Source organism: Onychomys torridus, chromosome 5 (genome assembly GCF_903995425.1).
Source record: "Onychomys torridus chromosome 5, mOncTor1.1, whole genome shotgun sequence".
Lineage (NCBI taxonomy): Eukaryota > Metazoa > Chordata > Mammalia > Rodentia > Cricetidae > Onychomys > Onychomys torridus.
Window position 1 is genome coordinate 33,633,998 of NC_050447.1, and position 13,681 is coordinate 33,647,678.

The window sequence follows — 13,681 nt, forward strand, 5'->3', positions numbered from 1 at the left end:
GACCATGATGACATCTAGACCCAAGCTGTTGCCACGGACCATGTTTGGGTCCATGATCCTACCTCTCCCTTCTCCCCTGCCCCTTGCTGCCTGTGGTGGGTAGGAGAGCTGTCCCTGAGGTCATCAGAGTGGGAGAGTTGGCACTGCCCCCCACTGGCTGCAGCTCTAAGGAAAGCAGGCCCTGCACCTCTCCTGCAGACCTGATAATAGAACTGACCCCATTGAGTGGAGCCAAGGTGAACAGGGCTGGGGGGCACGAGAGCAGGAGGACTGACCCTGCCCCCCCTCGTCTGTCATATGGTGACATAGGTGAGGGAAAAAATGCACTCCCTCACCTCGACCCTTGCCACCTGCGGCAGGAAAGAGGAGAGCTGGCCCCAGGGCCATGAGGGAGGGAGAACTGCCCCTGCCCCCACCAGCTGCAGCATACAGGAGAGTGGGCACGGCACCTCACCTGGGCAAAACAGGTAGCCCATCCCAGCACCCACCTCATCTATGGAGCATGTGAAGGGGACAAACCTACAAGTCCAAAGCTGCAGGATCTCCAGGACACAGGCAACAACAGGATATCCAAGAGGAGTCCTAGTGAGGGCCCAGTAGCGAGGGTGTAACAGGAGCCAGAGGCCTCGAACCAGGCCAATGACCCATTGCAATGATCACTTACAAATAGATATATGGATTAAAGGGTATATTGTGTGACTCACTGAATTTTTGTTGCTGTTTTTTGGTTTTACTTTTACTTTTTGTTTTTTTTTTGGGGGGGGGTGTGTTGCAAGGGCAGAGAGTGGGAGCAAGGAGATGAGATGAGTGTGTTAGCATTTAGGCATCTGTGCTGGCCTGCCCTCAGGGGCCTGACAGGATATACCTCAGGTGCAGCCACTAAGAGCACCTCCTGTGTGCACCTGCTACGTTTCCTTATAAAAGACGGGCCTTGTACACCTCCCATCTCTCTCCTTTCTCTCTCCTTTCCTCGTCCCCAGTGACCGGTCCCTGCCCCCTTATCTGCCCCTTCTCTTCCCTCCCCTCAATAAATCTCCTACGTGGGCCCTGTTGTATGGTGTGACTCCTTCCCACCATTTTTAAAATACAACAGAGTGGGATCAGGATGTGAAATCCACAAAGAATCAATAAAAAGTTTAAAAAAAAAAATTATTAGCCAGACATGGTGACATTCACATTCACCTTTAATCAGTACTCGGGAGGCAGAGGCAAGTGAATCTCTGTGAGTTCAAGGCCAGCCTGGCCTACGTAGAGAGTGCCAAGCCAGCCAGGGCTATATAGTGAGACCTTGTCTCAAAAGTAAAACAATTATTTATGTGAATGGGTGTTTCACCTTCATGTGTGTCTGCACCATGTGCATGTTTGGCCCCTGAGGAAACCAGAAGAGGGTTTAAGATCCCCTGGAGTTAGAGTTAAGGACAATTAACATGCCAGTATGTGGGGTGTTGGGAACCGAACCCATGTCCTCTGGAAGAACAGCAGGTATCCTTTTTTTTTTTTTTTTTTTTTTTTTTTGGAGACAGGGTGGGCCACCACCGCCCGGCATCAGCAGGTACTCTTAACTAATGAGACATTTCTCTAGCCTGTTTGTTCTGAGAGAGGCTAGAGAGGATCTCGCTAAGTAGCCCAAACTGGCCTCAGACTTTTGATCTTTCTGCTTCTACCACTTCTGTGCTTTGCGAATTTTCTTATCAGATTGTCTGACTCCAGACACAAACTCTGTCAATTACTCAGCTGAAATGTCTCCCTGGCTGGGGTTCTTCTCACTCTTTTGGTAGGATCTGGTAATAGTGCACAGAAGTCACTGATTTTAACAATGTATTCTCTCAATTGTTTCCTTTGTTCCATCCCGTTTATGTCCAGTGTCTCTATATTCAGGTCAGAACTTTCTCCCTATATCATCCTGTAGAAGTTTCTTGTTTTTTTAAGAAAGGGTCTTATGCCAGGTGTGATGGTGCACACCTTTAATCCCAGGATTTGGGAGGCAGAGGTAGGCAGATCTCTGGTAGTTCAAGGCCGGCCTGGTCTACAGACCAAGTTCCAGGGGATAGGCACCAAAGCTACACAGAGAAACACAGTCTCAAAAACAAACAAAAAAGGAAAGAAAGAGAGAGAGAGGGAGAGAGAGAGAGAAGTAAGAAAGAAGGAAGGAAGGAAGGAAGGAAGGAAGGAAGGAAAGAAAGAAAGAAAAAAAAGAAAGAAAGAAAGAAAGGAAGGAAGAAAGAAAGAAAGAAAGAAAGAAAAAAGAAAGGATCTGTGTATCTCTAGTTGGCCTCGAACTCACTATATAGACAGATCTGGCCTTGAAATTGTAGATGATCTTCTTGCCTCTTAAGATTAGAGGCTTGATGGTCACCATATCTAGACCAGGACTGATTACACCCCACCCCCCCATTTCTCTGAGAGAGTCTCACTATGTAGCCCTGGCTGACCTACTGACCTAGAACTTTCTATATAGACCAGGCTTGCCTCAAACCTCGGAGTTATAGAAATCTACTTGCCTCTGTTTCCTGAGTGCTGCCAAACTGATTTTTATATGGAGTAAGGAAAACCAGAAAGGTAGGCATGATGGCACATGCACAAACTTCTAGCACTTGGATGGCGGAGGCAGGAGGATCACTTGAGCCCAGGTGTTCCAGGCCAGCTAAGGCAACGTAGAGAGACTTGGTCTCCAAAACAAAACAAACGAACCCCTAAAACAAACAAAAACATAGCCTTTCACTGGGAACCTATTCAGTGTCCCAGTCATCCTTGGTTATGTTGTTGTATGGGCTCCAGCTTCCAGGATAAGAATTTGGTGAGCTGTCTCCACCGGTCCGGAGGGCCACAGCTGTGGGTTCCCTCACCGTGAGGCCTCTGACCCTAATCCCAATGAAGAAAGAAGGACAGGAACACTTGCTTCGATGTTTCAAATATTTATTCTAAACATAAACTGGGGCCTGGGCAGTGGGGAGAGGAACTCAGACCTGTGACCATATCACCAAAACCAAAGGATGAGGGTTAGGGAAGTGACAGCCACTGTGAGGCCCGGAAGGGGCCATGGGGGGGCTTTGGAGAACTTCCGAAAGACCTGATTAGGTGGCCGCTTGGTCACCTTCAAGTATGTGTTCTGGTGTTTTTCCTGGGGCTGAGGTAGGAGGTGGGAGTGGCAGGTGCTAGTCAGCTGCCTGTCTGGAAACTTGACCTCCACAGGGCTCTGGCCCATGCTCCTCTCTCTCACCTGCAGGAGGAGGAGTCAGCAGTAAGACACTCCCACCCCTCCGATGCCCCACCAGTGATGCCCCACCAGTGAACCACCTATGTGTGATGGCCAATCTCTCTTCCTTTTTTTTTTTTTTTTTTTGAGACAGGGTTTCTCTGTGTAGACCTGGTTGGCCTAGAACTCACGTATCTATAGACCAGGCTGGCTTTGAACGCAGAGATCCACCTGCCTCTGCCTCCCAAGTGCTGGGATTAAAGGCGTGTGCCACCATCATCAGCTAGTGATGGCCAATCCTAATTGCTGACTTGAGGACACTTGTAATCAAGTAAAACCCAAGCACTTGGGCAATCCTGTGAGAGATTTTCTTTCTTTCTTTTTTTAACATTGTTAATGACTTATTTTTATTCTATGTGCACTGGTGTTTTGCTTGCATGTATTTTTGTGTGAGGGATCTGTGAGATTCTTTGGAACTGGAGTTACAGACAGTTGCCAGCTGTTGTGTGGGTGCTGGGAATTGAACTCAGGAACCTCTGGAAGAGCAGCCAGCGCTCTTAACCGCTGAGCCATCTCTATTACCTCCAGAGATTTTTCTTTTCCTTTTTTTTTTCTTTTTTCTTTTTTTTTAAGATTTATTTATTTATTATGTGTACAGCCTGTATGACTGCAGGCCAGAAGAGGGCACCAGATCTCGTTACAGATGGTTGTGAGCCACCATGTTGTTGCTGGGAATTGAACTCAGGACCTCTGGAAGAGCAGTCAGTGTGCTTAACCTCTGAGCCATCTCTCCAGCCCTCTTTTATTTTTTTTTAAACTTAGTTTATGTCTTTTCTTTTAGGGCTTTTTTGTTTTGTTTTGTTCTGTTTTTTCGAGACAGGGTTTCTTTGTGTAGCTTTGGAGCCTATTCTGGAACTCACTTTGGAGACCAGGCTGGCCTCAAACTCACAGAGATCCACCTGCCTCTGTCTCCCGAGTGCTGATTAAAGGAGTGCCCCCCATCGCCTGTCTTTCCCTACTTCTTTGGGATTCTGATATACACTGAACATCAGCAGCTCTCCTCTGGGACTTCAGCACTAAATGGGAGACAACTGAGTCTTATGGACTGGACAACTACCCATTCTTGGCCTTTCCATCCGGAGACAGCCAGTGTTGGATTATCGGGACCACTGCCTGTAAACCACTCATTAATGTCCCAACCCACATTGTGTGTGTGTGTGTGTGTCTATATCAGTTCTGGTCTAATACACTATGCCTTCCTTACAACCAGCACACCTGTTCCACCTGTCCGAAGACCCGAAGCAGGTTTCCTCGAAGGACACCTTGCAGCTCCTGTTCACTCCAGCCCCGTCTCAGCAGCTCCTCTATGAGCACTGGGTATGTAGACACGTCCTCCAGCCCCTGAGGGAACCTGTGCAGAGACCCACGGTGAGACCCTGGCTCTGATCCTCATCTAGTGCCTGCTGTCCCACCAGCCCCAGGCACATATGACCAAAATTTAGGGCCAAGTTATTTAGATTAGTGAACACAACTTTAGAAGTTCTTTACAAATCGAGTTCCTGTGGCTACACCCAGCCTACAACAGATCTTCTGGGCTGGGAATGGTGCATGAACGAGGTTACTTTAGCCTGGGAGTGGGGAGAGGCTGGAAGAGCAGAGCGTGTAGTGTAGTTGAGATCTGAAGGATGGGCTGACTTTTGAATGGAGAAGTAAGATTTAAAACTTCTGCCATTGCATCCCAGCCCAAGACGAGCCCGTGGGAAACGCTCACCTTCCAGACCCATCATAGTTTCCACCGATCCCAATGAACTCTGATCCAATGACTGTCCGGATGTGATCAAAATGATCTAGAAAGCAGAGGTTGGTAGAAGAGTTAGCAATTGGGAGCACTTCTAATCTGAGCAGTTCAGTCCTGGCCAGTTACCGGGCTCCCATCTGGGTGGCAGCGAAGAGCTGAGTTTACAGTCCCCGGAAGGTCTGCCATTGCCCAGCATGTGCTAGACTGTTAGAACGGTCTCAGAGCCCTGGTGGCTGCAGTTCAAAGTCTGAGCTGCACAGAGTTGAGGTACGTGTGGGGACGGGGCAGAGAGAGGGCTCTGTAGTTAAGAGCATTGGCCGCCCTTCCAGAGGACCCAGGTTTAATTCCTAGCAACCACGTAGTGGCTCACGACTGTCTGAAACTCCAGTTTCAGGGGACCTGACATTGTCTCTGGCCTCCAAATCTCCATGGGGCACCAGGGATGCACATGGTACACAGGTATACATGCAGGGGAAATACTCATACCCATTTTGTTTGTTTTTTGTTTGTTTGTTTGTTTTAGACACAGTTTTCTCTGTGTAGTTTTGGTGCCTGTCCTGGATCTTGCTCTGTAGACCAGGCTGGCCTCGAACTCACAGAGATCTGCCTGGCTCTGCTTTCCAAGTGCTGGGATTAAAGGTGTGTGCCACCACTGCCTGGCTTAAATGTTTTTTGTTTTTGTTTTTTTAATTAAATCAGCAGCCCTCCTATACACAAATGATAAAAGGGATAAGAAAGAAGTCAGAGAAACATCACCCTTTACAATAGCCACAAATAATATAAAATACCTTGGGATATCACTAACTAAACAAGTGAAGGACCTGTTTGATAAGAACTTTAAGTCTCTAAAGTCCCCTCTAAAGAAAATGAGGGTTGGGTATTTAGCGCTTGCCTAGCAAGTGCAAGGCCCTGGGTTTGGTCCTCAGCTGGGGGGTGGGTAGAAACTGAAGAAGATATCAGAAAATGGAAGGATGTCCCATGCTCATGGATAGGTAGGATTAACATAGTAAAAATGACATTCCTACCAAAAACAATCTACAGATTGAATGCAATCCCCATCAAAATCCCAACACAATTCTTCACAGACTTGGAAAGAATGATACTCAATTTCAAATGGAAAAACAAAAGTCCCAGGATAGCTAAAAGAATCCTGTATGACAAAGCAACCTCTGGAGGCATCACCATCCCTGACCTCAAGCTCTACAATAGAGCTATAGTAATAAAAACAGCTTGGTACTGGCATAAAAATCAACATATGGACCGATGAAATCTAATTGAAGACCCTGACATTAATCCACACACATATGAACACCTGATTTTTGACAAAGAAGCCAAAACTGTACCATGGAAGAAAGAAAGTATCTGCAATAAATGGTGCTGGCATAACTGGATGCCAATATGTAAAAGATTACAAATAGATCCGTATCTGTCACCATTCACAAAACTCAAGTCTAAGTGGATCAAAGACCTCACATAAATCCATTTACACTGAACCTGAAAGAAGAGAAAGTAGGAAGTACTCTTGAATGCATTGGCACAGGAGACCACTTCCTAAATAAAACACCAGTAGCACAGACACTGAGAGCAACAATTAATAAATGGGACCTCTTGAAACTAAGAAGCTTTTGTAGGGCAAAAGACATGGTCAATAAGACAAAAAGACAGCCTACAGAATGGGAAAAGACCTTTACCAGCCACACATCTGACAGAGAATTGATCTCCAATGTATATAAAGAACTCAAGAAACTAAACATCAAAATACTGAACGATCCAATTTAAAAAATGAGCTAAAGAGCTAACCAGAGAATTCTCAAAGAATCTCAAATGGCTGAAAGACATTTAAGGACATGCTCAACGTCCTTAGTCATCAGAGAAATGCAAATCAAAATGACTCTGAGACACCACCTTACACCTGTCAGAATGACTATGATCAAAAACACTAATGACAGTCAATGTTGGAGAGGATGGGGAGCAAAGGGAACATTCCTCCATTGTTGGTGGGAATGCAAACTTGTACAACCACTGTGGAAATCAGTATAGCGGTTTGTCAGAAAATTGGGAATCAATCTACCTCAAGACCCAGCCATACTACTCTTGGGCATAAACCCAAGGAATGCTCAATCATACCACAAACATACATGCTCAACTATGTTCACAGCAGCATTATTCATAATAGCCAGAACCTGGAAACAATCTAGATGCCCTTCCACTGAAGAGTGTATTAAGAAAATGTGGTACATATACACAACGGAGTACTACTCAGCAGAGAAAAACAATGACAGCATGAAATTTGCAGGCAAATGGGTGGAACTAGAAAATATCATCCTGAGTGAGGTAACCCAGACTCAGAAGGACAAACATGGTATGTACTCACTCATAAGTGAATACTAGATATAAAGCAAAGAACAGACTGCAACCCACAGACCCAAGGAGGCTATATAGCAGGGGGGACCCTAGGATGACTGTGGCTTATAATAAGTTTTGGTTTTACTCAATCACTGGGCAAGCTTTAGTGAAACATTTCACTATAAGGATAAGAATTTGTACTGTATCAAGCTGATGATAGAAAATAAAAATAAAAATGAAAGCCAGGTGGTGGTGGCACACGCCTTTAATCCCAGCACTAGGGAGGGAGAGGCAGGAGGATCTCTGTGAGTTTGAGGCCAGCCTGGGCTACAGAGTGAGTTCCAGGACAGGCTCCAAAGCTACACAGAGAAACCCTGTCTCGGGAAAAAGAAGAAGGAAGAAAGAAGAAGAAGAGGAGGAGGAGGTGGAGGAGGGGGAGAAGGAGAAGAAGAAGAAGAGGAGGAGGTGGAGGAGGAGGAGGAGGAGAAGAGTTGAGACTTACCTGCCACAGTGGACACGTTGGCAAGCAGACTGCACTGCAGCACCCCCATGGACAGTGTCACCATCACGATGCCACCATTCTTTTTCTGGAGGGATAGACAAAGGGACAGTCAGTCCAGCCCCACTGCACTGCTAGTGTGCTTCCCTCACTGGGGGGAGGGACCCTTGCAGGACAGCAATCCAGCAGGGGCTGGAAGAACCTTTTCTCCTGAGTTCAGGGGTCCCTGGGTGAAACTGATTTGGACCTGGGTTTCAGAGATGGAGGATGTCAATCAGCCTGACAGCTTTCTTTACTTAGGGTCAAAACTCCCAGTCAGACATGGTGGCACATGCCTATAAGCCCAGCCCTTGGGAGGCGGAGGCAGAGGTATTACAAGGTCTAGGTCAGACAGGACTCTTTATGTAAGAGGCCCTACCACAAACAAACAAACAAACAAACAAACAAACAAGACTCTTCTCCTCTTCCATTCCTTTCTGGATTCTTGAGGTAGGATTTTGCTATGTAGTACAGACTGGCCTCCACTCAGGATCCCTCCCACCTCCACTTCTCAAGTGCTAAAGCTGTAGTCTTGTGACACCAGACTTGGCTTTAAGGCCCTCAAGATAGTCAAATGTACTGATGCGTGCCTTAAATCCTAGCAACTGGGAGGCAGAGGCAGGCATACCTCTGCAAGTTCAAGGCCATCCTGGTCCACATATCAAGTTCCAGGGGACCCAGAGTCAAATAGTGAGACCCTGTCTCAAAAAATGGAAAAAACCTGGGCAGTGGTGGTGTATGCTTTTATCCCAGCACTTGGTAGGCAAAGGCAGGTGGATCTCTGTGAGTTTGAGGCCACCCTGTCCTACAGAGCAAGTTCTAGACAGCTAAAGCCTCACATGGAACCCTCTCTTGAAAAAAAAAAAAAAAGAAGAAGAAAGAAAGGAAGGAAGAAAGGAAGAAAGAAAGAGAGAAGTCCAGGCATGGTTGCACATGCCTTTAATCCCAGCACTTGGGAGGCAGAAGCAGGCAGATCTCTGTGAGTTCCAGGCCAGCCTGGGCTACAGAGTGAGTTTCTCTAGACGAAGTGTACTTAGTCTGGTGTTTGGAGGGCCCAGGTGGCTACTCACCAGAAGCTGCAGGATGTCATCAGGAACATTCAGCAAACTGTCGCACACAGCTCTAGCCGCTGAGTGGGAGAAGATCACAGGCGCCTGAGACACTTCCAGGGTCCGCTTCACTAAGGTGTCTGAAGCATGGGACAAGTCTATCATCATGCCTAGGCGGTTCATTTCTTCTACTACTTTCTGCAGGGACAAAAATTGGGTTTGGGAGGGAGCAGAGGGTGTCAGGGAGCAAAGACGTGTACCAGTGTCTGCAGAAAACACACAGGGTGGGGTACGGCAGGAGTCCTGACCTCACCAAAGCTTGTCAAGCCACTGATGTTAGCGTAGAAGCCGTGTCTCAACTTTGTGGCACTCTCTGCCCTGCAAGACAGTCAAGAGAAAACAAATCTTGCTGGCTACAGCATGGCTATCAGTGACTGGAGGTGGGGGTGGAGGCTCTGTTTATCTAACCTACATCTAGAACAGATGAGGACCAGGGCCAGCTCCTTTGTGGAAGTATGAGGGACCAGCCTCCCCCAAGGGGAGCATTTTATCTTTATTTCTTTTGTTAGGCCCACGCCATGGAGAGAAGTTTCCTCACCACACTGTCCACCATGCCTCTCGAGCCGGGCACTGTGCTCACCAGGGTGTGCTGCAGGTGAAGGTAAGCGTCAGGTAGCGCACTCCTAGCTGGTAGAAACTGCGCAGCACAGAGAGGCTACTGTCCAGTGAGTGGCCTCCTTCTACACCAATGAGGCAGGCCAGCTTCTGAGTACTCTGCAGACCTAGAACCGGACCGTGAGTCACACAACCACATCCCAAGAAAAGAACCGCTGGTGTCCATCCCAGGCTATGTCCCAGCTCACCTTTTGTTGAGGTCACAAGCTCCAGCTCAGGGTAAGCAGCGCACATTCGGTGAATGAGGTCGATCTGTTCCAGGGCAAAGCGCACAGCATCCCGGTCCTGGGTTTGGCATGGGATGTAGGCTGACCAGAACTAGAGTTAGGTCCAGAGGTCCACAATGAAGCCAGTATGGTCTCCAAACCCTCAGGCCCACCATTCCTGCCTCAGCCCCTCCAGTACCCACTTAATTCAACAGCTCCTCATGACTATTACATGCTTGGCAGCCAGTGAACAAGCTGTGGACCAATGACATACGGCTGTCTGTCCATGACTCTGTGTGAATGTCCCAGGCAAGGCTACTCTGTTTTTTATCGTTCTGAACCTCAACCTCCACACTCACCAGGGAATTTTCTGGGTGTTTTTTTTTTCTATGTATTTCCACTGAAAATGAGCATCTCTGCACCTCACCTGTGTTGGCCTTCAAAGTCCTTATACACCCTTGTATCTGCATGACGGTTGCTGTGGTCCCAACACTCCCGTTACTATGGCACTGTGTTACCTGGGCACCAACAAGGCCATCTCGAAGCCTATCCAAGCTGGTCTGGCCATGGGTGAAATTGCGCAGATTCACATCCTGCAGCTTGTTCTGGAAACGTTCTCTCAGGAGCAGAGGCAGGTCGTTATGGCTGGAGATGTAGTGGTCAGTGTGAGCGCATGGCCTCCAGGTCAGGACAGGAGCTTCCGCCTGGGTCTTGTCTCCTCCCCCGACCTCACCAGACCCCACTGTCTCACAAATTCGGACCCTCTCTCCCTCCCCCCATCCCCATCCCCTCATCAATAGCCTAGGGGTAAGCTTATCCCTCTTTGTTGTTGTTTCCAGGCGGGTTTCTCTGTGAGACAGTCCTGTTTCAGTGGAACTCTCTCAGTAGCCCAGGCTGGCCTAGATCTCACAGAGATCCTCCTGCCTCTGCCTCCGGAGCGCGGGGATTACAGGCGTGCGCCACCACCGCCCGGAGGGCCCCACCCCGCACATACGCACCCGTCCACAAGCCGGAAGCCTCGCATCAGGGCCCGGGCTTGCTCTCGAAGGCGAGGGTCACTGGTTGTGCCCGGTGTGGTGGAGGCATCGGGAGTGCCTGGAGTGGCGTTGGTGCTGGAGGGCCCCGGTGTGGACGGAACGCTGGAGGGGCTGGGAGTGGTCTGGGTGCAGGTTACCCACAGAGGCGGAACCAGAAGCAGCATCCCCAGCAGGAACAGCCGGTGCCCGGGAGGCCGCAGGCCGAGCGCGCGGGGACCCTCAAGACCCGCGGGCTGCAGCTGCATGGTGCTCATTCTCGGTCTCAAGAGCCTGAGAAGGGCAGGGATAGGGCGGAGGGTGACAATGGGGGTTCGGACCTTCGATTCAGGGTCCCTAGGACGCGGCCTCGCTTGGAAAAGCTTCCAGCCACTGTGCAACGGACGCTCTGGAACTTTCCAGTCCTGGCAGCACAGTCGCTAGAGGGCACCACCGTCCTTCCGCTCCCCCAAATAGAAGGGCGCCCCCTTGGGCCTGGCGGGTCTCTGCTTGCGGCTTGCATCTACCGGCTCACTGCTCCTGGTTTCTGGCTGAGTTGAAGGAGGAGGAAGATTAGTGGGGAACAATAGGCAGGGGCCTAGGAATCTAACTAATCTCACCCTGCTAGCCAGACATACGCGTATTATCGCCCGAATGTGCCCTACCTTCAATGGGGTCAAATATTCCATGTTATGCTGAGTACCGTTTAGAGTAATAAATTAGATCTGTGTGGGTTTTGCTAGGTTTAAATCTTGTTTTTGTGGTGAGGTCTCACTATGTTGCCGGGGCTGGTCTGGAACCCCTGAACTCAGATGACACATACTGTCATCTAGGGAGTACACCCGCCACTAACAACAGAACTATTGTCTAGCTAGGTGTGTAATCCCAACAATCAGAAGGTAAAGACAGGGCTATGAGTGTGAGGCCAGTTTGGGCTACATAGCAATATCCTGCATGGGGGGTGGGGGGCAAAGCCATGCACAGTAGCTCACATCCATAATCCCAGCACTTAGAAGATTGAGGCATGAGGATTTCAGAGCAATCAAGGCCAGCCTAGGCTATACAGAATCCCAGGCCAGCCTGAACTATAGAGTAAGACCCTAGCTCAAACCAAGCAACCAACCAACAAACGCATGCTTCTCTGTTGAGAAACCTGTGTCTGCATTTGACTGTAGTTACCTTTTCTTAAACATCCTTCTCCCTCCCAAAATGCCTCTTCCAAGATACACTAAAACTGTTTCTTAATAAAGTTCTGGAGAGGTGGCTCAGCGGTTAAGATCAATGCCTTCTCTTCTAGAGGTCCTGAGTTCAGTTCCCAGCACCCACATGGTGGCTCACAACCATCTATAATGAGATCTGATGCCCTCTTCTGGTGTGCAGGCATATGTACAGACAGAGCACTCATACATATAAAGTACATAAACAAAATAATAATAAATTTCTACTGTTGTAGGGAGCTGCCATTCTAAGATGGCGCTGACTTCCTGACAGCTTTGCTGTAAACAACTCCATATTTGGCTGTGCTTGCTGGGCTGCGCTCCTAGAGGTTTGCGCATGCGCGTATATGGTAATTTGGCCTTATGTCCTCAGCCTATCCCGTGGCTCCCCGTGCTTGCATTCTGGTGGGATCCAATCATAGATTGACCTGTTCGCTTGGTTCCCTATATAAGCAGCTGCCTTTTGGTTCTTGGGGCCCCTCACCTCCCGCTCTCCCTTAATCAAGAGGCGCTCCAATAAAGTGTGATCTGAGAAGAATCCTCGAATGGTGGTCGTTCTTCCTCGCTGGTCGAGGAGCTCGCCGCATACTGTTCTCATAAAGAAAGTGGAGGGCATCACCGGGTGCAGGCACTTGCTGTACCACAGACTACCCAAGTTCTGTGCCCGTACCTCATTTTTAAAAAAGAGCCAGATGCAGTGGCATATGTCTGTAACCCCAGCACCCCTGCAGGGGCATGGGAGGCAGACACAGAATCTCTGGGAAGCATAGCAACAGAAACAAGAAAGATCCGGCCACAGTAAGGTGGAAGTTGAGAACAGACTTCTGAAAGTTGTCCTCTGACCTCAATAGGAGTGTCGTGGTATGTAGTCACTGCCCCCTTTCTTTCACACACATACTCAGAATAAAATAATTTTTACAAAAGGAAGTGAAAAATATAGGGTGTTATTCGGTGGTAGAGTTAGTACCTAACAAGTATGGTGGCCTAGGTTTAAACCCACTACCGTATTCAAGTAGATAAGGACATTTTTAAAAACTATCTTCTGTGAGTAGTGGTGGCTCACATGTTGAATCCCAGCACGTGGGAGGCTGAGGCAGGTGGATCTCTGTGAGTTGAGGGTCAGCCTTGTCTACAAAGAGAGTTCCAGGACAGAGAGGTTACATAGAGAAATCCTGTCTCAAAAGCAAAACAAAACAAAACAAAACCTATCTTCTTAGCTAAGTATAGTGGTACATGCCTTTAATCCTAGCACCGAGGGAGCTGAGGTGAGTAGCTTTCTGAGATAGAGACTAGCCTGAGTCTGTAGAGTGAGTTCCAGGCTAGCCAGGGCTGCAGAGGGAGACCCTGTCTTAAAAAAGAATCTTCTTGAAGGCAGAAAGATATCAAAGAGAGTTGGAAGAGCAGTCCAGTGGAAGGTCACATACCTAGAAGGACTGAAGTCCTGGATTTGATACCTACTAAACCTCTTCCCACCCCAGTAAAATGGCAAGGATCCAGGGAGGCTGTAAGTGCAAGCAGATGAGATCTACCTTTGGGTTGTTTCTTCCTCTGGGGACATTAGGGAGCCAAAGACCCACATTCAACACGAAGGGCACCCTGATAAATACCTTCTTTGTTTTGAGCTGGAACATGAGTAATGCATC

General features: G+C 48.4%; 1 protein-coding gene across 1 annotated transcript; it reads right to left on the reverse strand.

Annotated features, from left to right (window-relative positions):
• Positions 1–2,975: 2,975 nt before the first annotated feature.
• Dpep3 (dipeptidase 3) lies at positions 2,976–11,209 on the reverse strand. Its single transcript, XM_036188792.1, has 10 exons — positions 10,807–11,209; positions 10,327–10,453; positions 9,791–9,920; positions 9,568–9,709; positions 9,236–9,305; positions 8,949–9,125; positions 7,843–7,927; positions 4,968–5,043; positions 4,472–4,607; positions 2,976–3,220 (listed from the first exon to the last, which is right to left on the reverse strand). Exons 1-10 carry the CDS (start codon positions 11,097–11,099, stop codon positions 2,978–2,980), a joined length of 1,479 nt encoding a protein of 492 aa, XP_036044685.1. The 5' UTR covers positions 11,100–11,209; the 3' UTR covers positions 2,976–2,977.
• Between the last annotated feature and the right edge of the window lie 2,472 nt (positions 11,210–13,681).